The sequence below is a fragment of the Amphiprion ocellaris genome, chromosome 1, assembly GCF_022539595.1.
Source record: "Amphiprion ocellaris isolate individual 3 ecotype Okinawa chromosome 1, ASM2253959v1, whole genome shotgun sequence".
NCBI lineage: Eukaryota > Metazoa > Chordata > Actinopteri > Pomacentridae > Amphiprion > Amphiprion ocellaris.
The window spans coordinates 27,051,759-27,067,649 of record NC_072766.1 but is presented as its reverse complement, the minus strand read 5'-3'; the positions used below and the strand labels follow the sequence as shown (position 1 = coordinate 27,067,649).

Genomic DNA, 15,891 nt, shown 5'->3' with positions numbered 1-15,891 from the left:
GTGAGCATGCTAGTTAGCATTTTGTTCAAAGCACTGCTAAGCTAAAATACAGTCACACAAAGCCACTGTGACTACAGGCTACTGGCTGAATGCATTGTGTATCAGTAGATGTACAGTAGTGTTAATGTTGATTTAGTCTTAGGCTTTTTAAACACTATGCATAAAGGAGAGAAACTGGTCAGATGGTGAAGATGCTGCAGTTTTATGTCATCTTTCACCTCTTGATGGTCTTGTGGTGAGAGAGTATGTCAGAAGGATAAAGACTGGCAAGTGACATGCACACTTTAGATGTCATTGACACACAATCTTATCAGCTAGTACTGGCTGGTATAGTTCATATGTTGTATTATCATTTAGAGCTTGGCTTACGGTGAATTTTCCTGTTGCTCACCTTTAAATAATCCTCATATTAGTTTTTAATTGATGCCTCTCTTGTGATGCTTTACTGTTCCCAAACTGTAGATGTTACTGGTTGTTCTTCTCTGCTATTATTCTGCACAGGCAAACTAGCTTATGTTATATACTGTATGAGTGGGAGCAATCTGTAACACAGCAGTAACACTCTCTTCTCCAAGCAGTCCTGTTCATTAAAAGAGGAAAGGGGCTGTCATTCTTTAGAGAAAGTTTCTTTTGTGCGCTTTGCAGCAGAAGTATGGACATACAGACAGCTTGCAAAGCATACTGAGCTGCACTCAATATTGAAACTCCCACTCAGAGATGTGCTTTGCTCTGCTGAGGACTAATATGGTCAGTTCAGTCCTAATCTGAGACAATGCAAGCTGTCAGACCACACAAATCAAAGAGCATCCAAGTTGGGATCAGTCTTGTTCTGTTTTGTCACTTCTGCCTAACACATCTACAAACTGTTCCATTCCATACTATGCTGCGCCGTCCTGTCTGCCAGAGTGTCCTGCGTGAAGGACAAAACTAGGTGTGCTTGCCAGAAAGAAGCAGCACTGAGCATTTTACTGTTATAGTATCCAGGACAAGTAGGGGCACTGACTCATCACTTACAAATGAGACTTCTGTTGAAAATTTGCGTGCCTGATGTGTGCACAGTGTATAGAGTAGCATAGTAGTGTCATTCAGCGCTTGGACAAATATGTGCTAATGGTCATTTCCCTTGTTTTGCACTACTGGCTTGACACAGTTCTTATTTTAAAAAGTTATCTCAGAGCACACTATGACAAAAGTGAGAGTGCAACAAGGGGACATGACAAAAACCAGCAGAGCGGACACTGGCTATTATTAGCCTGCTGGTGTTCTGCTATTGTTAGTTTATTGTACGTTCTGGTCTAGTTATCCTGCAGAGCTCAGTTAGCCTGGAACAATGACCACTAATCTTTACAACAGTACTATCTGACACCATTTGGACAAATAGTTACATTCAGTTGACATGAAAAGTGGCTTAGGAAAACCTTCTTCTTAATGCAGCTATTTGTATCCTTTTCACACTTCTTGTTCTTATCTGAATAAAAAGTGTTATGTAAAGGGCATAGAGTGAGATGTGAACCCGATCGGTTTCTCTGCCAACTCTGATATTTTAGGTTTGGATTTACTGTATTTCAAGGTTTTGAGTGCCAGCCAGGAGTTAAGAAAGACAGAAGAAAAGAGATGCATTTGTGCATGTAGAGAAGAAATGCTCTATCGCGAGGGTGGTTTTTGTTTTGGGGATATTATTGAGAGTAATTAAATGCTATAAGAAACCAATGCCCACTCAAACACATTCCTTAATTTTGTTTCCTCAGGGCCGTTGGTTCTGGCGGGTGCGTAAGAACAGGGTTCTTGATAACTACCCCATGCCCATTGGTCACTTCTGGAGGGGTCTGCCTGGAGACATAGATGCTGCCTATGAGAGACATGATGGCAGGTTCGTCTTCTTTAAAGGTAAGCAGCAGAAACTCAAACACACTGATGGATGCATACTTTTCACCCACACTGGCACTATTCTACAGCCATTATCTTTTTGCAAGAATGTCTGTACCTTGTAACCAAATGGGAAAGTCCAATGGCATTATTGTCATTTATATACTTATTACTGTTAAGAAAAGAGCAGGGAATAGCTGGTGAGTGCTAGTACATTTTTATGCAATTAAAAATTATAAAATACAGTTCAAGTACACAAACGTAATTTCATGCATTTTTTGTTATTTCCGTGGCCTGATAACTTGCCTTTGTACATGTTGGGCGAATGGGACAATGCTTTAACACACATTTGCTCTCATATGCATACTTCTCTTACCAGCCAACAGCAATGTCTCAACTGCGCCTGTTTCAAATATTCTTTCTTTGGTATTATTAGTTGTTATTTTTACAGCATGACAGACTTCCAGTAGCAACAACAACCTTTAGAGCTATGTCTAATATTTAAATTAAGCTTCTAACTGCCTTACAGCCTGAAGGATAGTAACATGAACTTTGTGTGACTGCCGCGTTTGCAGTGTTGAGTGACAAAACAGCACTGTGTGGATTCAAGTTTCAAGTGAAGCTACACTGTTGATTCTGCCATTCCAATGAACAATAGCTGGAAGCATTTGATACTGTATTAAGGTATATGATCTAAGTCTTATCATAAGTCAGTGAGTTTTACTCATGTAACAGCAAGTCAGCTCTTTAAGGTTAAAAAAAAGTCTTCTTCTTGGCTTTATAGAACAGATATTACACTTCTCTGAGTATATAGACCACAATGATCTCTTACATATTAAAACATGTATACTCTCCTGCATACAAATATCATCTACCATCTGGTTTCTTTTTACCAACCCAAACACAATTATAATATTCCATGGTAGTTTCAAACCTTATGTCTTAGTGCTGTCATATTTTAGCAGTAAAACTGATTCTAGAGAGGTTTTTGTTTTCTGCAGATAATACAGGGGATATATATAGCCCCCCACCTCTTTAAGAAAGCAGCAATCCGTAATGCATTCTGCATGCAGAGTATAAATCCTTTTTAGCACAGCTCATTATTTATAGTGCGAGTCACCGAGAGCAGCTTGTCTTTTACAAAGGTGGATAAAGTTGTTGAATGAAAAAGGAAGAACTTTGCCTTTGATGCTGCTCGATTCGTGGAGCTACGGGCTTTGGGGCAACTGTTGATGATGACGAGAGTCATGTCATGAGCAAACCTCTCAGTATGGCACTTGGCTACAAGCCATTATCAAAGGAGGAGCAAGACATAAGAATAGGGAAGAAAGTAGGGAAGGACTGAGAGCACAAGACAAGGTGGAACATGCACAACAGTGGCATGTCACTTACTATAACCTTTAAATTAAACCAGTCAGATCAATCAGGAACTTTACTTTCTGTTGCCCTGACGACGGCAGTCATTTCTCAATCTTGTGCTTGTGCTCTTGTATGAAATGTTATCATTCATGAGCTGAAAATGGTTCAACTGCCTAAATGTGCTCTTGTTCTTAGGCTTACTTTAGAATCTGACATGTGGTTAAGAGTTTACGTCTTTCAGCATTCATTTCACATCAGTCAGCACTAATGGCACCTACCACTGTGTCTAAAGCCCTTTTCAGAAAAACACCTCTTCTGTTCATCTGATTGAGTTGGCTACATGTCTGAATGAGCACCTTGGGCATTTTTCCTCAAAAGTCACGACAACGACGCTACCAAATCAGACCTAGAAATATTCCCGTATCACAAGTCTGAGCTGCCTGCAGTTGCATTATCAGATAGTCATACAAAGCTTCCAGCTGTTGGTAGGAGTCTTTTCTCTGAGCAGCAGTAATCAGCAGTGGGCCCCTGTTACCATTTCCAAAACAAAAAAGTGTGTGTGCATTATATGCATAGATCAACTTCACTGATTTCTCATAATTTATCCACAACATGGAGTCAAGGTGGATCAGGATTAAATGTTAAGTCACTCTATGTAAATTGTTCACCTCAGACAGGTGAGCTGTCGCATACAGAGTCCCATTTCATTCACTGCAGTTCAGTAATTTGTTACATAACACATTTAGATCTAGTCGTTTTTCATGTTCATTAGTGCATTGTTCTGCATGTCACTTGATTAATGTCTAATCTCACATGTACAACAAATACTGTGCATGTACTGTAGCTCTTTGTGTCATTTTGTTGTGTGTTTCTCAATGAAGCCAGGAGAAACATGTTAAAATCACGTTAAAAATCACTGTGAAAAAAAAACAAACGTTAAAATCACCTCTGTCTAAAGTTGCAGAATGCCATCACTTTAACACACTGAATTGTATCATTATTCCCAAATGTAATTTAGGTATTTTTCTAGGTAAAAAATATTGTATATATTTGTGGTAGAATTTTCAAAATTTTACAACGTAAGTAATCTCAAGTGGATGAAGGCCAGTTAGCACAGCAAGCTAGCTCTGACTGGTAGGCTTCTGTGTTTTTACAAATTCTCAGTGCAATATCATAAAAGAATTTTTTTTTATCCAAGTCAGCTCCAGAGCTGTTGCATTACACAGAGGTTTTACTGCAGTTTTCATCTCAAACATGCCCATCTGTAGCAGAAACAACACAATTTATCCCTTTAGAAAACCAACACAGAAAGAAGGAAACAAATCCTTTGGTCATAGAAGTGGTTTGACATGGACTTTGAAAGTCATGGAATAAGTCATGGGATTTTACATCAGAGCTGTGCGCCACAGGAACCCTGGGAAGCATTGCGTCAACCTCTTGTTCTCTCCAGATGCTGAGTGTAGAGCTTTCGTTTTAAACGAGGAGCAAGGGGCTGGAGGTGGGTGGATAGATGGGTTGGTGGGGGGGAGAGGCAGACTGAAGCCAAAAAGAGATGTAATGGAGGAACAGAGTCCCCCTGTCCGACACTGTGAAAAAACAATAAAACCCTCCCTTCAGCGAGAAGTCTGCTTTACTCTGACATGAGACAAGCCGCTCTTAATGGATAATTACAAGCCAAACCCAAACTCCATAGTCAACAATGTCGTACTCGCTTCTGCTGTGTTTTTTGATTGCTTGCCAGCAAATCATTAATGCATTCTTATAATTTACAAGTGCGTGTAAATGCTGGTTTGGATTCTGGGATTGTTCTTATCCAGAATTGCCAGCAAATTAAATGTGCGTGCACAAGCAAATCTGTTTTTGCCACAGTGTGTCTGTGTGCATAAATTCTTGAATGTGTACGATGTGTGTGTAACCAAGTCTGTGTGGCACATGGAGGTTGACTGTGTGTGCTAACACTTTCCAGAGTCCAGAAGTGTTATGAGTGGGAGTGTATAGGGAATGTCCCAATGTATGCATCAAAAAGAATCACAAAGCAGTTTTCCTCTCCTCTCCTCTCCTCTCCTCTCCTCTCCTCTCCTCTCCTCTCCTCTCCTCTCCTCTCCTCTCCTCTCCTCTCCTCTCCTCTCCTCTCCTCTCCTCTCCTCTCCTCTCCTCTCCTCTCCTCTCCTCTCCTCTCCTCTCCTCTCCTCTCCTCTCCTCTCCTCTCCTCTCCTCAGGAAACAGATTCTGGCTTTTCAGGGAGGCTAACCTGGAACCAGGATATCCACTTGAGTTGGTTGATTATGGTCAAGACATTCCCTACGACCGAATAGACACAGCTATTTGGTGGGAGCCATCTGGCTACACTTACCTCTTTCAAGGAGACTGGTAATGTAGCCTACAACACGTCAGCTTCATAATAAAACTCTATTATTCATCTGCTACCCAATATGTTAGTATGATATATATACATATAGTTTGATAGTTTAATTGATAGTTTGATTATTTTTGAGTATTGAGACAGCCTTTTGCAGACCTAGCTTGAGCTCACCTTCTCATTAAATGAACATTGACTGCTTATTTCAGTCTTGTGCCTTCTAGCATATAGAAAAGAACATTTTATGTACAAATTAATCAAGGTAAAAATTAGATTTTCACAAAATAGAGTGATTAAGTTATTATCATTTTGATGAATGTTGCATTGGCTTTATAAATATTTTTGTTTTGCTACTGAATTCCTGCAGAGGTAATGATATTCTATATTTTTTCAAACTTAAGATGATGAATTTTTGGTAAATGTGACACGTTAGCTCAAAGTCCAATTTAAAACACATAGCGACCTTGACATCACCTATTGGCCACACAACTGTTATGGACCACCTTGAATTTGGCATTAAGTTGTGGTCATCTTTGTCTTTTGAAGCGGGACTTAATGAGCCAGGGCTTGACTGAAGACTGACTGGAGAACCTGGCGATACTATGCACAATCATTACAAAGTAGCCCCGCTCTAAAACATGCCCTGCTTTATCACCTATTTTACTGTAGTTGGGATCATAGTTTACAAAGTGAACATCATATTGTATTCAAAAGATCCTAAAAGTAGCAACTGAGACCATACACTCATCAGGAAAATGTTTACTGGGGTGAAAGATGAGGTGAGAAGTGTGGCTATTTTGTCATAGATTTCTATACAAGAAGAGTCACCCCCTGCTGGCTGCTAGTAGGGATTTGTATCTTCTTTTTCTTGTTTAGACATTTGATAAACAGTAGCAACCATCTTCTCTGCTGCTGTCTTCAGGTACTGGCGCTTCAACGAACAGTCACGCTCGGCTGACCGAGGCTACCCAAAGCCAATCAACGTTTGGGGATCATCAGTGCCATCTACACCCAAGGGGGCTTTCCTCAGCGATGATGGAGGTAAGCCGTGACAAGGAGAGTGGTTTCTATGTATATATGTGTGTGTGTGTGTGTGTGTGTGTGTGTGTGTGTGTGTGTGTGTGTGTGTGTGTGTGTGTGTGTGCATGTGTGTGTGTGAAGGCAAGGAGGGTCAGTGGCAGACAGACACACTTGAAACAAAGAATAAGGGGATGGTCATTAAATCATCAGGAAAGAGGATGGATGATGTGTGCATTTATGTCTGTAAGGACATAAATTTGAGCTGACGTGAAGTGCTTTTTGTCCTAGTGTGCTTGGTTGGTGTGAGAGGGAGAGGAGTGATCTGGCTGGCAAAAGCATCACTCCCCTCAATCCCAGAACATATTTTTACATTTTTGCATTTTTGAATAAAATATTTAAGTTCATTAAGGAAGAGTTAGTTGGCTTTACTTAGTGTGAAGACTGAAAGCATAGGGAAACAGCCTATTTATGTCTGAGGTGAACAAATCCTTCCTCTAATGATTACAAATTTTGTTGTTTAAGCTATACATTAATATGAAAGCGGTGGCAGTCATCTCACGTACTGTAAGACTTGGCAGAATTTCCCACAAATCAAACAATACTTTCGATGCTCTGAACCCCAAACAGACTCTGGGCTCATTTTTCTCTGCAATATATAGCATAAAGCACCTCTAAAACAGCATGACCATGGCTAGAAATAGAGGTAACTCAAACATCTCTTTTGTGCAGTTTGCTAAATTTAATGCCATAAATCCTGAAAAAAAAAGAAAATTAATAAATATGAATGTTGAATTTGTCTTGTTGTCATTATACAAAAATTTAAAAAGTCCGGGTTCAATATGGACAACATTTTTCCAAGTGCCCACTGGTGTTACCAATGCTGGAAAAAATGGTGAAATGAGATAATGTAGATATTTCACTACTGACGTGTTTAATTTGTTTCTATAGTGTGATATTTTGTCTCATGTCTGTTGGTCACAGCTCAATCACAAATGACTACTCAGTTTATTATTGACCAATTTTCAAATAGACATGTAGATTAAACTGATTTTGATGAAAATCCCAATGTTTAGCTTAGATTGGGTTGCTTTTCCCATTGAAACTCTTGGAAACTTTAGAATATATTGATTCTTCCTCTTTTTACAGTTTCCTACTGTGGGAAGTGGTGTAATGTTGGCAATTTTTAAAAAATAACATGCCTTTCAACCCACCAGCAAGTAATTGAGGCTCAGGGGGTTAAATTGTCTGTTTTCACATTGTTATATTGACTTTAGGGCTGGGACTTTAACGCGTTAATTTCGATTGATTAATTACCGCGGAAAATAACGCGTTAAGGCTAACGTTAGCTACGAGTCATGCTAACGGCTAACGGTGTAGCCATCCCATAATAGACCACTTTTCTACACAGTGCTTGAGTTTACAGAAAGTCTTAAAATGTTGAATAAAATCGCCATGATTGCACTTAGATTTGCAGTAATCTGTGAATGTAGCAGACAGATGAAAAATGCAGATAAATAGAAATGAAACATTTTTGTGGTTTAAATTTTTACTCCATCGAGGCTCTGCCTGCTTGGAGGAGGAATAACCTAAACAACAAAAATATCTCTTTTAATAACTTAATTATAAACTTTTTGTTTTTAAAAAAATTACATAAATAAAAATTGATATTCCTATAAAAAGAACCATCAAAATTCCACCATTTATCAGACCCAGAAAAGATGAAAACAGAATGAATCTCTGGATTTTCAACTTTCTGAAGCTCCTTAAACTACTTATGCTGATTTTATGTGCCATACAGTGGAAAAAACAACTAAATTCAGGCTTTAAGTCATCAAAATCACTTTTTTCTATATGTCCCATTTTCCTTTTTTTAAATAAATTTTAAATTATAAACATGTATATGTCTATTCATTGATTCAACTGTCAACCACAATTTTATTTGAACTGAAAAACTTCACTTATTGTGTCAAATATTGCTATTTGACAAAACTGCAATTATTGCGATTAATTAATTACAAAGCCTGTAATTAATTAAATTTTTTAATCGTGTCCCACCACTAATTGGCTTACGTGTTCTGCTCTGTTTGCATATTTCAGCTTACACCTTCTTCTATAAGGGTTCCAAGTATTGGAAGTTTGACAACCACCGTATGAAGAGCGAACCCGGGTACCCCAAGTCCATCCTGAGAGACTTCATGGGTTGTAGTGTAGACCTGGATCCCGACAGAGACACGGACACAGACTCAGGGCGCAAATACCCAGATGTAAACCGTCCACCATTCAACCCAGACGCTGGACGTGATGGCGACAAAGACAAAGACCGGGATGGAGCAGATCGCGGAGGTACGGACAAAGACAAAGGCAAAGGCAAAGGCTCAGACAATGACAAAGACGAAGACTATCGCGAGGGTCGTGAGGAAGACACCAATGAGGTGGATGTGGTGCTGAAGGTGGACGACAGTGAGGAGCGGACCATGAACATCCTGATGGTAACAATCCCTCTGGTCCTGGTGCTGTGCATCCTGGGACTCATCTACGCCATCATCAACACGCTGCAGAGTAAAGGCGCGCCACGGCTGCTGGTGCACTGCAAACGCTCACTGCAGGACTGGGTCTGACCCCTGACATTAGGGGGCAGTGAACTATGAACTTGAATTGAACCTTAGATACCCCATCCTCTAATCTAACCCTCCTCCCAGTGATCCATCTGTCTCAAGTCTCTGTGCTCAGTGGCTCCTGCAACTCGTAGTACTTGGTAGTAGATCCATGCAAATACTGTACTGATATAGGCACACACGAACTAAAAGGAGGCATAAACCATGTCCTTTACACACACACACACACACACACACACACACACACACACACACACACACACACACACACACATACACACACACCACCCTAACCTCCTCCTGTCTCCCATGGTGCTCTACAATGCGGTGACTGTAGTCTATTTATATGAGAGAAGTTTGCACATTGTTTTTTTTCTTTATGTTTTTGTTTTGGTTCGTTTTGTGTGACTTTTTGTTGTTGTTATTATTATTTCTAAACCAGGAAGACCGTTCTATTCTCTTTGCCGTCTCTGCGCCGCCCTCCTCCTTCCCCTAACCTCAGTAGGGGCTTTGTCCTAACTGATAACTTGACATCTGCTTATGCTATCTCACTTAGCAGAAAAGAAAGAAATCCAAAGGGGTTACAAAAGGTTTGCAGACAGACCTCCATGCTTCAAGTAAGGTTCAATAGCATTTTTTTTCTTTTCTCTCATCATCATCATTGTGCCTCTTTTTGTTTCTTGCCTTTTCAATGTAGTATAGTATGTCAGGACTGGATGGTGGGTTGGAGAGAAACTGGATTTGGTCAAACATTATAGTTTAGAGGCAAGAGGTATTTTAAGACCTGCCATTATCCCAGATGATATTCTTCTTTGACTCCCAATGATGATGACTTGTCTGTGACTGTAACCAAACAGACTAAGAGAGCTGCTTCAGCTTTAATGGATTATTACAACTAAAATCCTATTTTTGCACTTTTAGCCATTTTTGTCTTTGGTAGTAATAATCATGTATCTGCCATGTTTTGTGCTGAGATCTGAGAATCTTTGGATGACACTAAAAAACAAACCCCCAGGTTGGCCAAAAAGTGGAGTAAATGGTGACAGACAGTAAAATTATTACATACTACTGTTTCTTGTCTCCGTAAACCATCTTACAGACCAATTTTCTGGTTCCAGAAACAAACAGCTTCTGCATGCAATTATGATTATTTCCGCTGACAATGTGGTAATTTTTGGTTTTGGCTTTAAACAAAGTTATAATCAAATGTCTGTTCAATGGAATAGTCTGACATTAAGCCTTGACTTGCGGATGCAAACATCGACGGCTGTAGACACCACCAACATGTAGGTGTTGCTATCAATTTCCTCTTATATTTCACTTGGAGACCACTTGGAGGACTCCATTTCAAACAGGCACAGTAGGTTGTATCTATGTGTTTCACACAAACACTACTGCCAGGCATATGCACTATTGCTCTTGGGGCATAGTTAGTGCACAGCCTCTAGCTGACTTGGGGAGATGTCACGTGGACTGGTGCAGGCCCAGAACATAAATGATTTTGTGGATGGTGAAATGACAAGAACAATACCACTTTCATGTCTGAATGCTAGCTACGGACATCAGGCAATTAGCTTGTCTTCACATCAAGACTGGAGCAGCTCCCTAACTTTAAATTTTACTGTTGAACACCGTATATCTTTTATGTTTAGGGCCAGTTTGAGTTTATTTACACAAGGGTCGGCTAGGGTTTGCGTGACTTTCATCATCTACCCAAATCCAGGAGTTTCCACATCCCCTCCACAGATGTCCATGTGCAGCCCAAAAATTGGGGTCAACACGAACTACGCTACAAGGGCAGTAGTGTTGATGCATGAAATCCAACCTATGAACATGCATGGAGCAGAGTCCTCCTAACTTAGAATGTAGTGAAATAACAACTATACTTTGATTGGGGTTTGCACCTGTCTGTGTTCACATCCGCAAAGGAATAAGTGTGTTTATCTTGACTGATCATGCTCCCTTGTCCAACAGGATTTGTTTTTCAAGTTTTACAATAATCCCAGATATAGCATTGGCAATTACTTTGATGAATATATTACTTACAGGACAAATCATGACTATGAAAATAAGACCCAAGTTATAACACATTGTAATTATCTTATAAGTTCAGACCACTACAGCCTTATTTTCCTTCTTTATCTTGTGCTCACACAGTTGGACAACAGGTCTAGCTTCTTTCTTTCCCTTATTTGGAGACTATTTAAAGACCTCTGTGGCCGAAAGGGTAAACAGACTTTAAAGGGGACCTCCTCCCTTTGCTTTCAATTACGAGGCTAATTCTCAGAGTGCCTCTTTTCTGTCAACAAGAAGTCCTTTTCTTTGTGCTACAGAGGAGACAGAGTAATAGTTAATGTAACAAGTCAGCTCAGTGTGAGATGAAGGAGCATTCATTGTATTTGCACATGTGAGACATAAAACAAGGGAAGCCATGGCCTTTCACTTTAGGCAGGATGTAACACCATAAATGCAACACAGCAGTCGTAGAGGGCAGCTAATGTACCATGCAGTCTGTAATGGGGTTTTTACTGCTAGTGTTTTTAAAAGGACAATTTAAAAACAAACAAACAAAAAAAAAACAAAACAGTGATGATCTGTGGACTTGCTGCTGTAAAGATATCCATAAGCACCAGGGTGGGCTCAGGCCATGCAGGCTCATGTGAGAGCAGACTAATCCGCTTCATTAAATAACAGCAGGTGTGTGCAAATGCTGTTAACCCCTCTAACCTCTTTCCTAAACCTTGAACTCCCCAAATCACAACATTTGCCACTCCTTTTTCATCTTGCAAGAACAGAGAAAAGATGAAGATGCGCATAGAGAACTCTTAACCACTCATTATACTGCTATTAAAGGACCATGCTGTCTTTAAAAAATAATAATAATTAAACTTCTGTGCTAAAATTATTGCCAGCCATCTTCAAACACATGCCTGTAAGTATTTTTGTCACTATTCATACGATCCATTGGTTTTCATACACACTTACAGTGTACTGTGATTTGAAAACTAACTTTAAATGCAATAATGATGCAACGTTCATGATAGTCTGCTTCCTGATTTTTATACTGTGCAGAAATAAATAGAAACCAGTGTCTGTCATGGAATTATACCTTAAAAATCTGGAGAATGACAGCATGGTGTGCAAAATGGTTGGTGTCAGAACATTACTCGGGGCTTAAATGTGCAAGACTGAGGATGTTACACTGAGTAGCATCAGTAAAAAATGTGAAATTATCTCATCGTCATAAATGCAAGTCTGAAAAGCAGGTTAAAATGAGTGTAAAAGTGATAGGCCTTTGAAGTTTGACTTCAAATATGAATGGGAGGAAGGCTTATCTGAAGTAGCAGTAAGAAGTGAGCTGCCACTCTGACCGGGGGGCTCAGCATGCCCAGCTCAGGTTACACAGATGTGGACGGGGTGGGTGAAGAGAGTCTGAATTTCCTGCAGCTGAGACAAGGAAGGGGGGAGGGGGCAGAAGGGAGGAGGCTGACCTCGTCTCCCTGAGCTCGCAAAGTTTAGATCTCAGGAATAAGGAGGGGTGGGAAGAAAAAGAAGAAAGGGGAGAGAGAGTATTGGCAACAGCCCATGTGACCCAAATTCTACTGCTAGCTCCACAACAGTGCTGGCCAAAGAGGAAACTTCAGCTTACAGTAGGTGACAGGCCTTTTTTAGGACAGTACTTTTCCAGCCCAATTACATGTTTTATAACCTGCATTTTGGTAGCATTAGAGGTTCATCTTGTTCTATGCTAGTCAGACTGAAAAATGAACACTACTTAGGATTCCCACAAGGTGAAGACAGGTTAGGGTGAGACACCTAAGCAGACAGAGCTGAAGTCAAATTGAACAGTGAAAGGCAGAGAAGGAAGAGCAGACTCAGCCATCACCAGAAGTCTGGAGATTGATCTGAGGCAGGTCGATAGCAGTTGCCAGGAAACGGTGTCCTGTGTCCATCGCTCACCTCCTCAACATCAGGGTTGTGTGTGTGGAGGGAGGGGGTTGGCAGACGCAGCTAATCAGTGTTAAAAGCTCCCTCCTCTGCTCTGCTCTCTCCTGTCCTGTCCTGTCCTGCTTTTCCATTGGTCCTACAGGCACATCAGTGAGTGCTCAGCGTCTGGACAGGCTCAGAAACTGCAGACTCATTGCACTATACACAAACTTGTACATGGAGCTCTTCTTTATCAGGCCTGCTTTTCTCCTCTGTAACCTCCAAACACAGAGCCCATGGGGAGTTAACCACTTCAAAGCTAAAATAGCCACTTCAAAGTGGAAAAAGTCAAGTTCACCTGAGTTTACTTGAAATCACAGTTTCAGCAGATTGAGAGGTTTTCTGAGGTGACACTGACAAGGACTGTTTAGTTCATTGTCTTAGGACATTGAGCAGGGGAGAAATACTGGCAGGTTTGGAAAGAAATCTGTCGAGGCGGAGTGATGCATGTTTGTGTGTGTGTGTGTGTGTGTGTGTGTGTGTGTGTGTGTGTGTGTGTGTGTGTGTGTGTGTGTGTGTGTGTGTGTGTGTGTGTGTGGAGGTGTTCAGTTAATCAGCCCTACTTGCCATAAGCGAAGCCTGTTTTCGGACTGTAAATCTCCCACACTCTCTCTATCCCCACCCCTCGGCATACTCAGCCCAGCCCTCTAAGCCCGAGGGGATCATAATAACAACAATGGCCTTCTCTCTCTTCCACTCTCTTCCTCCTCCCTCCTATTTTCTCTCTCTCCCTAATACATACACACACACACACATTATTGTCTCTCTCCGGCATCTAGCATCACTGCAGAGTCAGTCCGTTCAACAACTGTGGAGGGATTCATTTAAAAAGCACTACCTGTCAGGTTTTCCGTTTGGTGAACCAGACAACAGAACGCTCCATTCAGATTTAAGGTTGCAAAGGTAGAGATTCTTTTATGTTAATGCCTTGTTCATTTTGAAGTGCAGGACCTTGATGCAAAGTTTTAGTAAGGTTAGGACATGCTGAGCTTGTCTGAGCTTTCATCTCTCTCAGGATGTGTTTCTGTAAACACTGCATGCTAAGCGTTCCTCTTTTTTTTTGTCCTTTTAAAGAGCATCTCTGTTAAAAGTCTCCACAATCAATCAGAAGGCAGGTATTCTTGCAGCTGTGTCTGTCCTCCCAACACTGTACTTTTTTGTCTTTTAGATTCCCACTGTCACCATGTATTCCCGCACTGCTAAGAGCTGCAAGCTTCAAAAAGTCATTGCATCAGCCCTGTGCGAAATCCCAAACTCTACCGGGATAAACCAGATCAATAAATAACAGACTGGACAAGATCAAAGGAAGGGGGGAAAAAAAAATCTGTGGAACGTGACAGACTGTGTTCTGTTTCAGTTTCACTTAAGTTGATTTTGTGGCTTTGCATTGACTCGAGCCCAAGGGATCGTGGGTTGTCCAGATGCTTCTCTCTTTTCCCAGAGTGCATCTCAACTCGCCCACTCTGGAACCACTCGTTTCAAATTGCCACTTGGCTAACTCGACCACTCACCGCAGGACTGAAACAGAAAAGATGTCTGATAAATGACTCTCAGCATTTGTGTCGTGGCTCTGACCTGGACCAGTGCAGCGGATCAGCTCTCATTGTGCTTCAGACAGGCTTTGAAAAGTTGAGTAGCCAACTTAGGAAAACTGTGTCCATTCACTAACTGCCGCTACAGTAGAGAGTAGATTTTGTTGGATTCAGTCATTCTGGACTGACCATCAGTAGTGGAACTCACACTACACCTTATCGAATTTCTATCTTCATTACTGGCTGAGTCGTGGTTCAGTGATTTTCTGACAAAACAAAAAAAACAAAAAATACCTCCCTCTCATCCCTGCCTGGGATGATGTGGAGAAAAAAAAGAAAGCAGCAGTTGATCAAAACAGCTGAAATTATGTTTCTCTCTGATAATTTGTCTTATTTTGATTTTACTTTGTGCATTTTTTTCTCTCAAAACTTGATACTTTTTTTTTGTTAATAACATTCCAATTAGTTTTGTTGTTTTTCTTTTGATTGGTTGCTAGTGGGGTTTTTTTCCTTTAGAAAATGTTAGATTTTATACATTTGTGTTGTGTGTTCACCTCTAGTTGAGTGTGTTAACAAGCCATGCTGGACATGTACACATTAAAAAAAATTGCTCTGAAACTCTTCCAAATTGTGTTTTCAACTTTTTGTGCAGTGGTTGTAGCAGCAGAGGACTTACAGCCCTGCACACATACAGCACACACACCCTCTGCTCTCTTCCTGCGGTGAGGTCACTGTCCATAGGGCCTCGCTTCCTGTCTCACACGGGACAGGCAACAGAACGGCATTATGGGCCGTGGGAGGCGGGGTTACAGCAGTCTGGAAGATCACTAGGAAGTCATATGAGCAGGGAGGAAGCTAGCAGGCAGTTTGTAGAGCCTATAAGAGAGCAAACAGGCAATGGTGTCATCACACTGAGAGGAAATTCATTGTTCACAGCAACACCAGGCCTTTTGTGATGGATTTTGTGCAAACACCAGAATTACAGAACACAGACTGATAGCAGACTTGAATGAGGTGTTTATGTGGTAGGGTAAGACGTTTCCCAGACTGAAAACGAAGTGACATCTATTCATATCCCTTCATGGGCGTAATTACCCTGAATCTATGCCAAATTATGCCGTTGTTATTTTGTCTTTGTTTAAATCCTCCTCAA

General features: G+C 40.8%; 1 protein-coding gene across 2 annotated transcripts in view; it reads left to right on the top strand.

Annotated features, from left to right (window-relative positions):
- Positions 1-15,360, top strand: part of mmp15b (matrix metallopeptidase 15b) — a 37,683-nt gene extending 22,323 nt beyond the window's left edge. For both annotated transcript variants that reach the window (XM_023268168.3, XM_023268166.3), the window contains 4 exons: positions 1,749-1,887; positions 5,445-5,595; positions 6,507-6,625; positions 8,702-15,360. In XM_023268168.3, the coding sequence (XP_023123936.1) occupies positions 1,749-1,887; positions 5,445-5,595; positions 6,507-6,625; positions 8,702-9,222 (930 nt within the window). In that variant the 3' untranslated portion in view covers positions 9,223-15,360. The remainder of the gene's footprint in view (positions 1-1,748; positions 1,888-5,444; positions 5,596-6,506; positions 6,626-8,701) is intronic.
- Positions 15,361-15,891: the final 531 nt, after the last annotated feature.